The sequence below is a fragment of the Hippopotamus amphibius genome, chromosome 17 (genome assembly GCF_030028045.1).
Source record: "Hippopotamus amphibius kiboko isolate mHipAmp2 chromosome 17, mHipAmp2.hap2, whole genome shotgun sequence".
NCBI lineage: Eukaryota > Metazoa > Chordata > Mammalia > Artiodactyla > Hippopotamidae > Hippopotamus > Hippopotamus amphibius.
Window position 1 is genome coordinate 43,768,461 of NC_080202.1, and position 20,095 is coordinate 43,788,555.

Consider the following 20,095-nt stretch of genomic DNA (forward strand, 5'->3'; position numbering starts at 1 on the left):
GTTTCCATTCTACATCACAGGAAAGTTCACACCTGAACCAAGCCCACTGGTCTGAATGAGTAGAGCTAAGAGATTAGGAAGGCCAAGGAGGCTAGAATATGAGAGCAGAGAGAACTGCTGAGCTCTGGAGATCAGTAGAGGGGTCCACTTGAATCTTTGGCTGAGTATTGATCTGCACATACATGAGAGGATATGACCCAAGAACAAGGAAAGAATTACCAGAAAATGGTAGGTAGAACAATTCCTGTATCTCACTGAGAATTGAGAATAATTTGTGATCTCAGCAGCCCAAACAGAAAGATCTCATAATATATGGAAGTCTAGCAGACTCATCTAAAGAATTCTGCCTTAGCAGCAGAACTAAATTAGATTAAAAACTGCTCTGAGATCACCCTTCAAAAACTTTAAAAAGCAAGGTTCGGCGGGGAGAAATGATGGCGGCGAAGTAGAGGGATGTGGAATGCATCCCTCTCCGCAGATGCATTGGGAATTCACCAAAAGACGCAATAATTCCCACAGAGAACCAACTGAACACCAGCAGACGACCTCGGACACCAGAAAGAACTGCAAGGATCCCGACATAACCGGTAGGGAGGCATCTATGATGACTCAAAGAGGGGGAAGCTGCTGAGCTGTAGCAGACGGGAGGGAGTGAGAAACACACGGAGGGTCGGCACCACAGCTCAGCGTTCCTGGACTGAAACATCGATTCACAGCTGAACAGAGGGTCCGGGAGTGGGAGCGTGGGAACCAGAAAGCTGGTTCAGGGTGAGAGAAATTGTTGCCAGTAAGGTGACGGACCGAGAGGACAGGAGGGAAGAGGTCTGTGGCGAGGAGTGCCTGCCCCTGAGAGCTGCCTGGTCATGATGGCAGCTGGATGCTGCAGGCTCACGGGTGGCAGGGAGGAGCCGCGGGCACAGCCTCTCTTTCTCTCTTTCGGTGCCTGCAGTGGGCAGTGCAGGGACCCCTGTGGGCCACCTAAGGCACTCAGGGATAACAGGGACTCTCAGGCCCTCGGGCGGGGCTAGCTTAAAACCCCTTGGAATGCTGGCAGCAGGGAGGCTGCTGAGAACAAAGAAGCCTGAAGAGAGGCCTAACTCCAAGACATTCTATTTACACCTGAGCCACTGGTGTCCCTCTGCAACAGGCACCTCCAAGCCCGACTGAAACAACAGTGTGCCACTGCTCACTCACTCCCAGGGGAAGGAGCCACTAGTGTACCCTCTCCCTCCCCACACACCAACGCTTACAGACGAACAATAAAGGAAGCTCTGCTGGTCTCAGAAGAATACAAAAAACCCAAGGCGAGTAGAAGGACACTTACAGCTGATACTCTAAGGAAACACAAATATTAGTATCAATTCTACTGAACTGGTCCATTCTGGGATCAGTTCTGGCTTTTCTGTTTGTTTGTTTCCTTTATTAATTACGATCTTAGTCCTAAGGAATCTACCAGTTTTATAACATTTTTTTAATTCTATTTTTTATTCTATTTTTATTTTTTTGCCTTTTTATATACTTCTATTTCTAGCTAAGTTTTTGGTAGAATGGACTATATATCTCTCCTACCTGCCTTTCATCTCTATCTTTTATACATTTCTATTCCTTTCTTTTTATTTGCATATTTCCAGTCGCACTATGCTCCTCTGTTCCCGTCTTCCATCCATTTTTAGTTTATTTTATCTTAACATACTTAAAAGCAACACTATTGATCTGCTCAGACGCCTTGCTCTATTCTCCAGATGACACACCACCGTGGTATTTAATATTAGGTTTTTGTTTTTCTCTTAGTTCTTAGTGCAACTGTCTAATTTCATTCTGAGAATCTCCATTCTGTCTGGTGGTACTCTAGCTCTTTTTGATATTTGATCCTAGCTTACAATATCTCCCTGGATTAGCGTTTGTATGGCTAAGGTGTTATTTCTTTGTTTGTTTTTGCTTTTGTTTCTGTTTTGTTCTGTTTTGGTTTTCAATTTCTGTTGGGTTTCTCTTTGAATATCTGATAGCATACTGGGGTTCTTCTGTCAGGTCTTTCCAGAGCCTTATGTCCTAATAGATTCAATAATTGTGTGTCTTATACATGTATGTGTTTCCTAGACTTAGTATTTGTTTAACCCAAGACTTGGACATTAGTCTGGGGCTTGGACAGTCTTCTATAAACCCCTCTATCTCCGGGACAAGCAACCCCACAAATTTGGACTACCATGAGGAAACAAAGAAACACCATGCAGGCAAAGGAGCAGGAAAAAAACCCACAAGACCAAATAAATGAAGAGGAAATGGGAAAAAGGCCTGAAAAAGAATTCAGAGTAATGACAGTAAAAATGATACAAAATCTCAATAACAAAATAGAGGAAGTACAAGAAATAGTTCAAAAGAACTCAGAAAAACAAACAGCAATGGATAACAAAATAACTGAAATTAAAAACACTCTAGATGCTATAACCAGCAGAATGACTGAGGCAGAAGAATGAATAAGTGAGTTGGAAGATAGAATGGGGGAAATAATTGCCACAGAGCAGGAAAAAGAAAAAAGAATAAAAAGAATAGAAGACAGTCTCAGAGACTTCAGTGATAACATTAAGCACAGCAACATTCGCATTATAGGCATCCCAGAAAAAGAAGAAAAAAAATGGGTCTGAGAAAATATTTCAAGAGGTTAGAGTGGAAAACTTCCCCAACATGGGAAAGGAAATAATTCACCAAGTCCAAGAAGCACAGAGAGTCCCATACAGAATAAACCCAAGGAGAAATACACCAAGGCACATAGTAATCAAACTAACGACAATTCAACACAAAGAAAAAATATTAAAAGCAGCAAAAGAAATGCAACAAATAACATATAAGGGAAAACCCATAAGGATAACAGCTGATCTCTCTGCAGAAACTCTGCAGGTCAGAAGGGAGTGGCAGGATATACTGAAAGTCCTGAAAGAGAAAAACCTACAGCCAAGAATACTCTACCCAGCAAGAATCTCATTCTGATTTGACGCAGAAATCAAAAGCTTTACAGACAAGCAAAAGTTAAGAGAATGCAGCACCACCAAACCAGCCTTACAACAATTGCTAAAGGAACTTCTCTAAGTAGGAAACACAAGAAAAGGAAAACACCTACAAATACAAACTCAAAACAATTAAGAAAATGGTTACAGAAAGACACATGTCAATAATCACCTTACATGTAAATGGATTAAATGCTCCAACCAGAGACACAGACTGGTTGAATGGATACAAAAACAAGACCCTTCTATATGCTGCCTCCAAGAAACCCACTTCAGACCGAGGGATACATATAGACTGAAAGTAAAGGGATGGGAAAAGATAATCCGTGCAAATGGAAGTCAAAAGAAAGCTGGAGTAGCAATACTCATATCAGACAAATTAGACTTTAAAGACTATTACAAGAGACAAGGAAAGACACTACATAAAGAAGAACATGTAACAATGGTAAATATCTATGCACCCAACATAGGAGCACCTCAACACATAAGGCAAATGCTAACAGCCATAAAAGGGGAAAACAACAGTAACACAATAATAGTGGGAGACTTGAACACCCCACTTACATCAATGGACAGATCATCCAAACAGAAAATAAAGAAGGACACACAAGTTCTAAATGACACATTCGACCATCTCAACTTAACTGATATTTATAGGACATTCCATCCAAAAGCTACAGAACACACTTTCTTCTCAAGTGCACACAGAACATTCTCCAGGATAGATCACATCTTGGGTCACAAATCAAGCCTCGGTAAATTTTAAAAAATTGAAATCGTATCAAGCATTTTCTCTGACCACAATGCCATGAGACTAGATATCAATTACAGGAAAAAAACTGTAAAAGATACAAACACATGGAGACTAAATAATGTGCTATTAAACAACAAAGAAATCACTGAAGAAATCAAAGAGGAAATCAAAAAATACCCAGAAACAACTGACAATGAAAACACAACAACCCAAAACCTATGGGATGCAGCAAAAGTAGTTCTAGGAGGGAAGTTTATATCAATACATTCCTACCTCAACAAATAAGAAAAATATCAAATAAACAACCTAACCTTACACCTAAAACAATTAGAGAAAGAAGAACAAAAATAACCCAAAGTGAGAAGGAAAGAAATCATAAAGATCAGAGCAGAAATAAGTGAAAAAAAAAAAAAAAAAGAAGGAAACAATACCAATGATCAATAAAACTAAAAGCTGGTTCTTTGAGAAGAGAAACAAAATTGATAAACCATTAGCCAAACTTATCAGGAAAAAAAGGGAGAAGATGCAAACCAACAGAATTAGAAATGAAAAAGGAGAAGTAACAACAGACACCACAGAAATACAAAAGATCATGAGAGACTACTACAAGCAACTATATGCCAATAAATTGGATAACCTGGAAGAAATGGATACATTCTTAGAAAAGTACAATCCTCCAAGACTAAACCAGGAAGAAATAGAAAATATGAGCAGAACACTCACAAGCATGGAAATTGAGACTGTGATTAAAAATCTCCCAACACACAAAATCTCAGGGCCAGATGGATTCACAGGAGAATTCTATCAAGCATTTCAAGAAGAGCTAACACCTATCCTTCTCAAACTCTTCCACAACATAGCAGAAGGAGGAATACTCCGAAACTCATTCTACGAGGCCACCATCACCCTAATACCAAAACCAGGCAAAGACGTCACACACAAAAAGAAAATTACAGGCCAATATCACTGATGAATGTAGACGCAAAAACCCTCAACAAAATACTAGCTAACAGAATCCAACAGCACATTCAAAAGGTCATACACCATGATCAAGTGGGGTTTACCCCTGGAATGCAAGGATTCTTCAATATACGCAAATCAATCAATGTGATACATCATATTAACAAATTGAAGGATAAAAACCATATGATCATCTCAATAGACACAGAAAAAGCTTTTGACAAAATTCAACATCCATTTATGATAAAAACTCCCCAGAAAATGGGCATAGAAGGAAATTACCTCAACATAATAAAAGCCATATATGACAAACCAACAGCCAACATCATTCTAAATGGGGATAAACTGAAAGAATTCCCTCTAAGAACAGGAACAAGACAAGGGTGTCCACTCTCACCATTGTTATTCAACATAGTTTTGGAAGCTTTAGCCACAACAATCAGAGAAGAAAAAGAAATAAAAGGAATCCAAATTGGAAAAGAAGAAGTCAAATTGTCACTCTTTGCAGATGACATGATATTCTACAGAGAAAACCCAAAAGACTCTACCAGACAACTGCTAGCACTCACTGATGAGTTTAGTAAAGTAGCAGGATACAAAATTAATGCACAGAAATCTCTTGCATTCCTATACACTAACAACGGAAGAGCAGAAAGAGAAATTAAGGAAACTCTCCCATTTACCACTGCAACAAAAAGAATAAAATACCTAGGAATAAACCTGCCTAAGGAGGCAAAAGATCTGTATGCAGAAAACTGTAAGATACTGATGAAAGAAATCAAAGACGACACAAACAGATGGAGGGACATACCATGTTCTTGGATTGGAAGAATCAACATAGTGAAAATGACTGTACTACCCAAAGCAATTTATACATTTAACGCAATCCCGATCAAATTACCAAAGGCATTTTTCACAGAACTAGAACAAAAAATCTTACGATTTGTATGGAAACGCAAAAGACCCCGAATAGCCAAAGCAATCTTGAGAAGGAAAAATGGAGTTGGTGGAATTAGGCTTCCTGACTTCAAACTATACTACAAGGCCATACTGATCAAGACAGTATGGTACTGGCACAAAAATAGAAAGGAAGATCAATGGAATAGAATAGAGAACTCAGAGGTTAGCCCAAACATATATGGGTACCTTATCTTTGACAAAGGAGGCACGAATTTACAATGGAAAAAAGACAGCCTCTTCAATAAGTGGTGCTGGGAAAATTGGACAGCTACATGTAAAAGAATGAAATTAGAACACTTCCTAACACCATACACAAAAAGAAACTCAACATGGATTAAAGACCTACATGTAAGGCCAGACACTATAAAACTCCTAGAGGAAAACATAGGCAGAACACTCTATGACATACATCAAAGCAACATCCTTTTTGACCCACCTCCTAGAATCATGGAAATAAAATCAAGAATAAACAAATGGGACCTCATGAAACTTAAAAGCTTTTGCACAGCGAAAGAAACCATAAACAAGACTAAAAGGCAACCCTCAGAATGGGAAAATATAGTTGCCTACAAAACAATGGACAAAGGATTAACCTCCAAACTATACAAGCAGCTCATGAAGCTTAATACCAAAAAAGCAAATAACCCAATCCACAAATGGGCGGAAGACCTAAATAGACATTTCTCCAAAGAAGACATACAGATGGCCAACAAATATATGAAAAGATGCTCAACATCACTAATCATCAGAGAAATGCAAGTCAAAGCCACAATGAGGTATCACCTCACACAGGGCAGAATGGCCATCATCACAAAATCTGGAAACAACAAATGTTGGAGAGGGTGCAGATAAAAGGGAACTCTCCTGCACTGTTGGTGGGAATGTAAGTTGGTACAGCCACTATGGAAAACAATTTGGAGGTTCCTTAAAAAACTACACATAGAACTACCATATGACCCAGTAATCCCACTCCTGGGCATATACCCAAAGAAAACCATAATCCCAAAAGAAACATGTACCATAATGTTTATTGCAGCACTATTTACAATAGCCAGGACATGGAAGCAACCTAAATGCCCATCAACAAATGAATGGATACAGAAGATGTGGCATATATATACAATGGAATATTACTCAGCTATAAAAAGGGATGAGATGGAGCTATATATAATGAGGTGGATAGACCTAGAGTCTGTCATACAGAGTGAAGTAAGTCGGAAAGAGAAAGACAAATATTGTATGCTAACTCACATATACAGAAACTAAAAATGGTACTGATGAACTCAGTGACAAGAACAAGGACGCAGGTGCAGAGAATGGACTGGAGAACTCGAGGTTTGGGAGGGGGCGGGGGGTGAAGGGGAAGCTGAGACGAAGCGAGAGAGTAGCACAGACATAAATATACTACCAACTGTTAAATAGATAGCCAGTGGGAAGTTGTTGTATAACAAAGGGAGTTCAACTTGAGGATGGAAGATGCCTTAGAGGACTGGGACGGGGAGGGTGGGGGGGGAGTCAAGGGAGGAAGGGAATACGGGGATATGTGTATAAAAACAGATGATTGAACTTGGTATACCCCCAAAAAAAATAAAATAAAATAAAAATTAATGCACAGAAATCTCTTGCATTCCTATACACTAACAACGGAAGAGCAGAAAGAGAAATTAAGGAAACTCTCCCATTTACCACTGCAACAAAAAGAATAAAATACCTAGGAATAAACCTGTCTAAGGAGGCAAAAGATCTGTATGCAGAAAACTATAAGATACTGATGAAAGAAATCAAAGATGACACAAACAGATGGAGGGACATACCATGTTCTTGGATTGGAAGAATCAATATTGTGAAAATGACTGTACTACCCAAAGCAATTTATACATTTAACGCAATCCCGATCAAATTACCAACGGCATTTTTCACAGAACTAGAACAAAAAATCTTACGATTTGTATGGAAACGCAAAAGACCCCGAATAGCCAAAGCAATCTTGAGAAGGAGAGATGGAGCTGGTGGAATTAGGCTTCCTGACTTCAAACTATACTACAAGGCCACAGTGATCAAGACAGTATGGTACTGGCACAAAAATAGAAAGGAAGATCAATGGAATAGAATAGAGAACTCAGAGGTAAACCCACACACCTATGGGCACCTTATCTTTGACAAAGGAGGCAAGAATATACAATGGAAAAAAGACAGCCCCTTCAATAAATGGTGCTGGGAAAATTGGACAGCAACATGTAAAAGAATGAAATTAGAACACTTCCTAACACCATACACAAAAAGAAACTCAACATGGATTAAAGACCTAAATGTAAGGCCAGACACTATAAAACTCCTAGAGGTAAACATAGGCAGAACACTCTATGACATACATCAAAGCAACATCCTTTTTGACCCACCTCCTAGAATCATGGAAATAAAATCAAGAATAAACGAATGGGACCTCACGAAACTTAAAAGCTTTTGCACAGCAAAAGAAACCATAAACAAGACTAAAAGGCAACCCTCAGAATGGGAAAAAATAATTGCCTATGAAACAACGGACAAAGGATTAACCTCCAAACTATACAAGCAGCTCATGAAGCTTAATACCAAAAAAGCAAATAACCCAATCCACAAATGGGCAGAAGACCTAAATAGACATTTCTCCAAGGAAGACATACAGATGGCCAACAAACACATGAAAAGATGCTCAACATCACTCATCATCAGAGAAATGCAAGTCAAAGCCACAATGAGGTATCACCTCACACAGGGCAGAATGGCCATCATCACAAAGTTTGGAAACAACAAATGTTGGAGAGGGTGTGGAGAAAAGGGAACTCTCCTGCACTGTTGGTGGGACTGTAAGTTGGTACAGCCACTATGGAAAACAATTTGGAGGTTCCTTAAAAAACTACACATAGAACTACCATATGATCCAGTAATCCCACTCCTGGGCATATACCCAAAGAAAACCATAATCCCAAAAGAAACTTGTACCATAATGTTTATTGCAGCACTATTTACAATAGCCAGGACATGGAAGCAACCTAAATGCCCATCAACAAATGAATGGATACAGAAGATGTGGCATATATATACAATGGAATATTACTCAGCTATAAAAAGGGATGAGATGGAGCTATATGTAATGAGGTGGATAGAACTACAATCTGTCATACATAGTGAAGTAAGTCAGAAAGAGAAGCACAAATATTGTATGCTAACTCACATATACGGAATCTAAAAATGGTACTGATGAACTCAGTGACAAGAACAAGGACGCAGATACAGAGAATGGACTGGAGGACTCAAGGTATGGGAGGGGGCGGGGGGTGAAGGGGGAAACTGAGACGAAGCGAGAGAGTAGCACAGACATATATATACTACCAACTGTAAAATAGTCAGTGGGAAGTTGTATAACAAAGGGAGTCCAACTCGAGGATGGAAGATGCCTTAGAGGACTGGGGCAGGGAGGGTGGGGGGGACTCAAGGGGGGGGAGCCAAGGAAGGGAGGGAATACAGGGATATGTGTATAAAAACAGATGATTGAACCTGGTGTACCCCCGAAAAAAAATAAATTAAAAAAAAAAAAAAAAAAGAATCAACAAATGGGACCTCATGAAACTTAAAAGCTTTTGCACAGCGAAAGAAACCATAAACAAGACAAGAAGACAACCCTCAGAATGGCAGAAAATACTTGCCAACAAAGCAACGGACAAAGGATTAACCTCCAAACTATACAAGCAGCTCATGCAGCTTAATACCAAAAAAGCAAATAACCCAATCCACAAATGGGCAGAAGACCTAAATAGACATTTCTCCAGAGAAGACATGCAGATGGCTAACAAATACGTGAAAAGATGCTCATCATAACTAATCATTAGAGAAACGCAGGTCAAAGCCACAATGAGGTATCACCTCACACAGGGCAGAATGGCCATCATCACAAAATCTAGAAACAACAAATATTGGAGAGGGTGTGGAGAAAAGGGAACTCTTCTGCACTGTTGGTGGGAATGTAAGTTGGTATAGCCACTATGGAAAACAGTTTGGAGATTCCTTACAAAAAAACTGAAAATAGAACTACCATATGACCCAGTAATCCCACTACTGGGCATATACCCTGAGAAAACCATAATCCAAACAGAAACATGTACCATAATGTTCATTTCAGCACTATTTACAATAGCCAGGACGTGGAAGCAACCTAAATGCCCATCAACAGATGAATGGATAAAGAAGATGTGGCACAGATATACAATGGAATATTACTCAGCCATAAAAAGGAATGAAATTGAACTAGATGTAATGAGGTGGATAGACCTAGAGACTCTCATACAGAGTGAAGTAAGCCAGAAAGAGAAAAACAAATACCATATGCTACGTCATATGTATGGAATCTGAAGAAATCGTACGGATGAACCCAGTGAGAGGGCAAGAGTGGAGATGCAGATGTAGAGAATGGACTTGAGGACATGCAGCTGGGGTGGGGTGGGCTGTGGGGGGCAAAGGGGAAGCTGGAATGAAGTGAGAGAGTAGCATAGACATAGATACACTACTAACTGTAAAATAGATAGCTCGTGGGAAGTTGCTGTATAACAAAGGGAGATCGACTCGATGATGGGTGATGCTTTACAGGGCCAGGACAGGGAGGGTGAGAAGGAGTTGCGGGAGGGAGCAGGTATGGGGATATATGTATAAATACAGCTGATTCACTTTGGTGTACCTCAAAAGCTGGTACAAGAATGTAAAGCAATTATATTCCAATAAAGAACTTAAAAAAAAACACAATAGAGGGTAAAGGTATTATTTGGAATATGAAGAGGGAGGGTTACATGATAATTACCACTGAATAAAGAGAACTCCAGTTCTTCTGTCTCATTAAACACCTGAATCTCTGGCAAGCAAGATTATAGCCTCCAAAAAGGATATTGGAAGTTTCTTCTTTGAATACCCTGACCATCTTGCAACAGGAAAAAACCCTAAAGATGGTGGTATCAAGGGTCTTCCAGGCAAACAACTCAGCCAGTTCACCCTACAGCAGGCTGTCTTAACCTCAGCAGTATTGGCATTTGGGGACAGATAATTCCTTATTGAGGGGGTCTGTCCCATGCACTGTAGGATATCTAGAAGTATGGACAAAGAATGTCACCTGCCATATCAGTAAACAAAGGATGTTGAGACCATCAAGCCATCAGCCGCTGCAGCCACCCACACGGTACACCCTGAGGGGATTCAAGACAGAGGAAAATAGGATACTGGCCCTAGATAGTTAAGATGTATATCAAAGGATTAATTTCATGAAGCCCAGACTCTTGCACCTTCCCATACATAAGAAAAGCACTAAATTCATTAACTTGAGAAGTCTGTTTGTTTGTTTTTTAATTTGCAGTAATCTTTTGACATTCGATTACTTGGGGGCTTTTTTGCAAAAACTCCTATATATCCTGGTTCCTCTGTTACCTCTTCGGAACAGTCCCTCAGAGCTATCTGAGAGGCTATATTCCAGGCTTAAGTCCTCAGTAATGCCCCAAATGAAACACAATCCTCAACTTTTAGTTTGTGTATTTTTTTTCCAGTCAACAGAAGCATCCCTGGCCTCTAATCATTTAATGCTAGTAACACAAGTTGTAATGACCAAAAAACATCTCCAGATGTTGCCAAATGTTCATGGGGGAGAGAGGAGAGGAGGGAAAAAAATCCCCAAATCACCTGTGGTTAAGAATCACTACTCTACAGTGTTCAGTCCATAGTCAACTAGCTCCACTCTCAGTCTCAGAGCTTCCAAACAGCTTTTTAGTTCATTATCTCAAACAGAGGCAGACAACCAAATATCACCAGGCATTTGGAGAATGCCTCTAAAATGAAAACCATATAAGAGAAAAACAACTTGGAGGAAACAATATGAACGAAAAAGAAAATTTTAAAAATATTACACTTAGCACAAGAGAAGATATTATGTCCATGAAACAATAGGAATGTCCATGAAACAAGAAGAGGATGTTATAATAAAATACATTCAGAAGAGGGGTGGGTTCTTGGAAATTTAAAAAGTACAAATGAAAACGTAAATACAAGGGTTGGAAGACAAAGTTACGTAAATCTCCCAAAAAGGTAAGAGAAAAAGGTTAAAAAAAAAAAAAGGAGAATCTATTCAGGATGTCAAGTATTCAATTAATAAGAGTTCCAGAGAGAAGAGAAAAATAGAGAAAAGGAAGTCATCAACAAACTGTTTAAATTTTCCAGAATCACAGTATACCGTACCCAGCACAACTGTTGCAAAGAAACCTATTTCAAGGTACATCATCATGAAATTTCAGAACACGAGAGATAAAGAAATTATCCTATAAGACTGCAAAGAAAAAAATCAGTTACGTACAAAAGGTCAGGAATCAAAAGAATTTTGTACTTCAACAACAACACTGAAAACTAGAAAACGGAAAAATTCTGAGGAAAATTCTTTCTAATCTAGAATTCTATACCTAAACTGTCAGTTAAACTAAGTACAGAATCTGATACAGGGGAGAGAAGTGAAAAATCTCCAGAATGTTAATGAAGAGAGATCCCAAGATGACAGCTGCACACAAGATGTAGAGGGCAACAAATCCATATTAAAGAATATCAGAATACTCTAATGAATATTTCTTCAAGAAGATAAAGCTGATAGAATACCTGGTGCCTCCAAACTTATGGAGAGGATATTTAGACTTTTGCAAAGTTCGGGGTTGAATCAGCAATAAATACACTTTTTTTAAAAACAACAAGCAAATAAATAAAAAAAGATATTAATTCAAAGAGAGAAAAATTGCACAGAAAAAAGAAAGTAACCACAAGATACTTACTATATGGCTCACCTATGAATAGTGTTTGCATAAACACATTAATACAAATACTGAATTAAAAAGTCATCAAACTACCATATAAATATAATGGGAGGAGGGATAGGCACAGGAAGAGTAGGTGGATGTGGTGTGGACAAGGAAGTAGCCAAATTCTTATTTTTCATAGTAGGAAGTTTACTTTGTCTACCTAAATTTTAGAAATCAACAAATAGCGATATAAACATGTTATTTACAGTCATGAAGATAAATATCAAGTAATCGGCTAAAACATTTCAAATGTTTGCCTCTGGAAAAGCTGAGTGGACGATAAGGCAAGAGACTGCTTTTTTGTGGCAAGCTTTATAGAACTATATAATTCTTAAAATTATGTACATAGAGAATCGTGACCAAAAGATATTTGGACAAATGAGAGAAAGAGTAAGGAGTGACATGATATGCAATAGGAAAAAGATCAAAAACAATGCACTTAATGAAGAAAAATTAAACTAAATAATGAATGATAGAGAAAAACATACTAAAATTTTTTAAAAAGTCAATGTCAGGATGTCAGAACGACCTGCAAGTTGCAAATTAAATATTATCTTTTTATAGTGTTACTATCTTGTTTAAATTTGACTATGTTGCAAAATATTAAGGGAAAGATAAAAGTAGAAAAGTTATGAGATAGTCATATTAAATAATCAATATTAATTAGGTATATTCAGAGTATTATATTAAATTTTATCTCTCTGATTTAAAAAAGTAAAGGGTTGGACTTCCTAGGTGGCGCAGTGTTTAGGAATCCGCCTGCCAATGCAGGGGCCATGGGTTCGAGCCCTGCTCTGAGAAGATTCCACATACCACGGAGCAACTAAGCCCATGCACCACAACTATTGAGCCTGTGCTCTAGAGCCTGTGAGCCACAGCTATTGAGCCCGTGTGCTGCAAATACTGAAGCCCACAAGCCTAGAGCCCGTGCTCCACAACAAGAGAAGCCACTACAATGGGGAGCCTGCACACCACAATGAAGAGTAGCCCCCGCTCGCAGCAACTAGGGAAAGCCCGTGTACAGCAACGAAGCCAATAAAATAAATAAATAAATTTATAAAAAAAAAAAAAAGTAAAGGGTTAAGAGAAGGCTTTCAAAACCCATATGATAAAACCCATAAATTAGTACTTATTAAAGAGAATTTATTTATAAACAAAACTTGCTATAGCAATAAGAGATCACTTACAAACATCCTCATACTGTTGCTGTAATTCATTCAAAGTAAATATAAGATCCCCAATATCCACCATCTGGTTACCTGTAATAGAAAGAATAAGTTTAGTTACTGTATTTCCTTCTAAACACAAATACAACTGCCATCCTATTCTGAAATTAAAACACCACATAAATATGTGGAATTAGGAACAGAGGGCCAGCTATTATGGGCTTTGAACAATATCTGGAATTGTGAATTAATAATTCAGTACTCACTGAAGCATGACTTCATTAATACGACAAAATGAAGGTGGAGTAACAGGTAAGAATTATTAATTCTTTCAACAAGTTTCAGCAGCTAACACATGCCATATGCACTGTGCTACATACTGAGGATATAATACTGAGCAAAAGTAGACATGTTATCTACCCTCCTGGTGCTTAGTCTTAATTGAGATACAAACCTTAATCAAACAGTTAAAAATACAAATTGCAATTGTGATTAATGCTGTTAAAGTGTACAATATGAAAATATGCCCTAGTCAGAGAGGTCAGGGAAACATCCCTGAAGAACAGAGTTTAGTTTAGATTTAAAGTATCAGTAGGAATAACTAGGAGGAGAGGAATGTTCCAGGAAAAGAAAAGAACATGTGTAATGGCTATGGCAGGAGGAGAATGGTATATAGTTAAAACTCTAAGGAGGCACAGAGAGTAAGGGAGAATATGGTCTGAGATAAAGCTGAAGAGCTGGATAAAGGCCAGACTTTGCAAGGCTTTATACATTAAAGAGTTCTTTATCACGAGACGTATTATTAGATTTTATGCAATGAGTGTAACATGACCAGATGTTTGTTTTGAAAAGATCATTCTGGCTACAGTGTAAAGGGGAATAAGACTGGATATGGGTAGACTTGTTAGAATATTGGTAGACTTCCAACTGTCCTAAGTAAAGATTATGGTAATTTAGATTAAGGTAGTAACACTGGAAAACAGAGAGATTGAAGAGATATTTGAGTCTAAAATAATAGTACTTCAATAATGATTTCATGAGAAGAACACAGAAAACGGCTGTCAAGGATATTCTTAGATTTCTGCTTCACATTTCTTGAGCCTGTTCTAGGTGCCAAACAGTGATCAATTTTTACATCTAAGTCCTACAATAATCCTATTAAATTCATTTTTGTCTGATCTACCTCCCCAAATAAAGTGGGAGACCTGGAAGCCCAGACCAGAATTCCAAAAATTAAGGCACTACAGTGGTTTCAAGTAAGATTTCTGTTGCTCCTGGCAGAGCCTGTCCTAAAGGCTCTTTAATAATATGGCTTGAGATTAGTCTTTAAAATCCCTATTTATAGACATCTTCATGCTCCAGTACATCTCTCCACTCCTGTCTATCACCTCCAGCCCACCATAAAAGATTAAGTAAAACTGCATACAGCCTGGCTCTATCTCTGGACCACACTTCAGCAACCAAAGGCCCACTACCAAATGACAAAAACCAGTAGAAGCCCACTGGAAAGGATGCCATGTCTGATTACTTTCCTGCCATATTTATACAAACTTCCCTCAGTCTAAAATCTTCCCCCCTCCACCACCATCTTTAACCAACCAACTCCTACTGATCATTCAAGATTTAGCTCAGACATCACCTCCTCTAATAATCTTCCCCTAAGTGCTTCCAGTATGCATTAGCAGCCTATATAAACTCTGTAATCGTACCTGCTAAATAACGTCATAATTTTCTGTTTGACTCTTTTCACACAAGAACTTGAGCTCCTTGAGAACAATAAATATGTTTTATTCATCTGTGTATCACCTACCATAGTTACAGGCACAGTAAATAATGAATGACTACCTGACTCACTAAGTAAATGGATAAATCAATTAATCAATTACTAATCAATCCATTATTTTAGGACATCCCCTGGTGACACATAAACATATAATGCAAAACATCTGCTAAATACATTACACTGTTTAAAGAGAGTATAACTGAATAGCATAGGAAGATTTTGTAATCAAAGCTACAAAATAAAGTTGAAAATTTAAGAAATTTAGGTCTTCTAACTTGTGGAGCCAATGCTCTTAACACTACAGAAACTACCTCTCCACAAAGACAAGAAATGACTATTGGAAAAGAGAGATACGGTTGAAAAGAAAAAAAATCCATTTTTTCTCTTATATTTTACCAAACATACCAAAAGATAAAAATTTTAGAAATTTCTCACTTAACTTTTCTAGATTATCTTTTACCACAGACACCCGTAAGCAAAGTCAAGGGCAAAAGGCAAGAATCAAGAAGGAAAAGAAGTAAAGGATAAATCAGAAAAACTGGGGGCCAAGAAAGATATATATACATATCAATTCAAATAACTCACTGTCAATACTAGCATGTTTTATCACTTCCTGAAAAGTTTCAGGGATTACAAGGATATCCATGCTATCCAAAATATCATCCAGTTCAGAAGTTGAAACTCAACCACCTTTTATCCTACAGAAAATCTTCAAGGCATTCTGAAATGCTGCAAAAATACAATACACAAAGAAACTATTGTACCATGAAAATCAATAGCCTTTCTTGGAGGAGCTGACTTTGACCAGGGGAAAATAAATTTAGGGTTTTCTAAAAATTTACCTGCAACTAGGCATTTGCCGAATTCTGGACATATTCCTAGTATAAAATGTAATTTTTGCTATTATACTACTAAAATAATATTATCAACAATAGCTGGTTTTTACTGAGTGCTGTTTATGTGCCAGGCACTGTGCTATAAGTTATGGGCTATATAATTCCATTATCACAATTGGCCTATAAAATAAAAAATTATCATTATCCCTACATTACAGATAAGGAAAGTAAGGCTTAGAAAGTCCCTTTTTAAATTTTTTAAATTGAAGTATAGTTGATTTACAATGTTGTGCCAATCTCTGCTATACAGCAAAGTGACTCAGTTATATTCTTTTCCATTATGGTTTATCTCAGGAGATTGAGTACAGTTCCCTGTGCTATACAGTAGGACCTTGTTGTTCACCCATTCTAAATGTAGTAGTTTGCATCTACCAACCCCAAACTCCCAGTCTAACCCTCTCCTTCCTAGAAACCACAAGTCTGATCTCTATGTCTGTGAGTCTGTTTCTGTTTTGTAGATAGGTTCATTTGTGCCATATTTTATATCCCACATATAAGTGATATCATACGATATTTGTCTTTCTCTTTCTGACTTACTTCACTTAGTATTACAATCTATAGCTGCATTCATATTGCTGCAGATGGCATTATTTTGTTCTTTTTTATGCCTGAGTAGTAGTCCATTGTATATATGTAGCATATCTTCTTTATCCATTCATCTGTGGGTGGACATTTAAGTTGGTTCCATGTTTTGGCTATTGTGAATAGAGCTACTATGAACATAGGAGTTTGTATATCTTTCTGAAATACAGTTTTGTCTGGGTGTATGCCCAGGAGTGGGATGGCTGGATCATATGGTAATTTTATTTTTAGTTTTCTGAGCAATCTCCATACTGTTTTCTATAGTGGATACACCAACTTACATTCCCACCGAAAGTACAGGAGAGTTCCCTTTTCTCCACACCCTCGCCAGCATTTGTTATTTGTAGATTTTTTAATCACGGTCATTACGACTGGTGGGAGGTGGCACCTCATTGTAGTTCTGATCTGCATTTCTCTAATAATTAGCGATGTTGAGCATCTTTTCATGCTCCTACTGGCCATCTGTATGCCTTCTTGGGAGAAATGTCTATTAAGGTCTTCTGCCCATTCCTTGACTAAGTTGTTTGCCCTCCTGTTGTTGAGTTGTATGAGCTATCTGTATATTTTGGAAATTAAGCCCCTGTCAGTCACATCACTTGCAAATATTTTCTCCCATTCCATAGGTTATCATTTCCTTTTGCTGTGCAAAAGCTTGTAAGCTGGATTAGGCCCCATTTGTTCATTTTTGTTTTTATTTCTATTGCCTAGTGAGACTGACCAAAGACAATATTGGCAGCATTTATGTCAGAGAATGTTTTGCCTATAGTCTCTTCGAGGAGTTTTGTGGTGTCATATCTTATGTTTAAGTCTTTAAGCCATTTTGAGTTTATTTTTGTGCACGGTGTGAGGGTGTGTTCTAACTTCATTGATTTACATGCAGCTGTCCAACTTTCCCAGCACTACCTGCTGAAGAGACTTTTTCCCATTTTATATTCTTGCCTCCTTTGTCGAAGATTAATTGACTGTAGGTGTGTGGATTTATTTCTGGGCTCTCTATTCTGTTCCATTGATCCCTATGTCTGTTTTTTTGTAACAATACCACACTGTTTTGATTACTGTAGCTTTGTAGTGTTGTCTGAAGTCTGGGAGAGTTATGCCTCCTGACTTTTTTATCCCCCTCAGGATTGCTTTGGCAATTCTGGGTCTTTTGTAGTTCCATATAAATTTTTGGATTATTTGTTCTAGTTCTGTGAAAAAGGTCATGGGTAATTTGATACAGCATTAAAACTGTAGATTGCTTTCAGTAGTATTGCCATTTTAACAATGTTAATTCTTCCAATCCAAGAGCATAGGATATCTTTCCATTTCTTTGAATCCTCTTTAATTTCCTTTATTAATGTTTTATAGTTCTCAGCATATGCCTTTCACCTCTTGGGTCAGGTTATTTCTAGGTAGTTTTTTAATGCAATTTTAAAAGGTACTGTTTTTTTACATTACTTTTCTGACATTTCATTGTTAGTATAGAGAAATGCAACTGATTTTTGAATGTTAATCTTGTATCCTGCTACTTTGTTGAATTCATTTATTAGATCTAGTAGTTTTTGTGTACAGTCCTTAGGGTTTTCTATACATAGTATCATGTTATCTGCATATAGTGACAATTTTACCTCTTCCCTTCCAATTTGGATACCTTTTATTCCTTTTTCTTGTCAATTGCTGTGGCTAGGACTTCCAACACTATGCTCAATAGAAGTGGTGAGAGCGGGCAGCCTGTCTTGTTCCAGATTTTAGTAGGAAGGCTTTCAGCATTTCACCATTGAGTATTATATTGGCTATAGGTTTGCCACAAATAGCTTTTATTATGTTAAGATATGTTCCCCATGTATCCACTTTGGTAAGCGTTTTTATCATGAATGGATGTTGAATTTTGTCAGATGCTTTTTCTGCATCTATTGAGATGATCATGTGATTTTTGACTTCTATTTTGTTAATGTGGTTTACTACATTGATTGATCTACGTATGTTGAACCATCCTCATGAACTTAGGATGAATCCACTTGGTCTTGGTGTATGATCTTTTTTATGTGTTGCTGGATTCAGTTTGCTAATATTTTGTTGAGAATTTTTGTATCTATATTCATCAAACATATTGGCCTGTAATTTTCCTTTTTAGTGGTATCTTTGGTTTTGATATCAGGGTAATGGTGGCTTCATAGAATGTCTTTGGGAATGTTCCCTCCTCTTCAATCTTTTGGAAGAGTTTGAGAAGAAATGTATAAGTTCTTCTTTGTATGTTTAGTATAATCCTGCTGTGAAGCCATCTGGTCCTAGACTTTTGTTTGTGAGGAGTGTTTTTTTGTTTTTTAACTACAGATTCTATTTCACTTCTAGTGATCAGTCTGTTCAAATTATCTACTAGAAAGTTCCTTTTGATTACACAGCTAGCAAATGGAAAAGCCAGAATTCTAATCAATTCCAGAATGTTTGCTCTTAATCATTATACTATACTCACCTCTTAGTTAAAACTTTTAGCTATAACAATTTCTCACCAGTTGTATAATCTACAATAGCAAGGCAGCTTAATCCAAACTTTGGGGAAGTTATTAATTACTTTAAAATGTAACTTAGGAAAGATACTATAAAAGAAAAGAATGGTATAGGTACAAAATTTCTCTTCAGATTTTTAATACACCACAAAGAATTTGGCAATGCTTTAACCATTACTAAGAGATCTCCTAATGGTACTGATGAACCCAGTGCCAGGACACGAATAAGGATGCAGATGCAGAGAATGGACTGGAGTACATGGGGTTGGAGGGGGCGGGATGCAAAGGGGAAGCTGGGATGAAGTGAGAGAGTAACACAGACATATATATACTACCAATTGTAAAATAGATAGCTAGTGGGAAGTTTCTGTATAGCAAAGGGAGATCACCTCGATGATGGGTGATGACTTAGAGGGCCGGGACAGGGTGGGGAGGGGGAGTCATGGGAGGGAGGCGGTATGGGGATATGTGTATAAATACAGCTGATTCACTTTGGTATACCTCAGAAGCTGGTACAAGAGTGTAAAGCAATTATATCCCAATAAAGAGCTTAAAAAAAAAGATCTCCTATTTAACCATAGAAACTTCATATTCTTATGCTAACTGTCCTTCTTATCAAAAATGAACTGGGAAGAACATGATTAAAAGAAAA

General features: G+C 37.8%; 1 protein-coding gene across 1 annotated transcript in view; it reads right to left on the reverse strand.

The window, feature by feature from the left end:
* LOC130839599 (EF-hand calcium-binding domain-containing protein 13-like) overlaps positions 1-20,095 on the reverse strand; it is a 171,078-nt gene that overhangs the window by 115,572 nt on the left and 35,411 nt on the right. Inside the window, 1 exon segment of the mRNA XM_057713837.1 lies at positions 13,718-13,789. Within this exon segment, the coding sequence (XP_057569820.1) occupies positions 13,718-13,789 (72 nt within the window).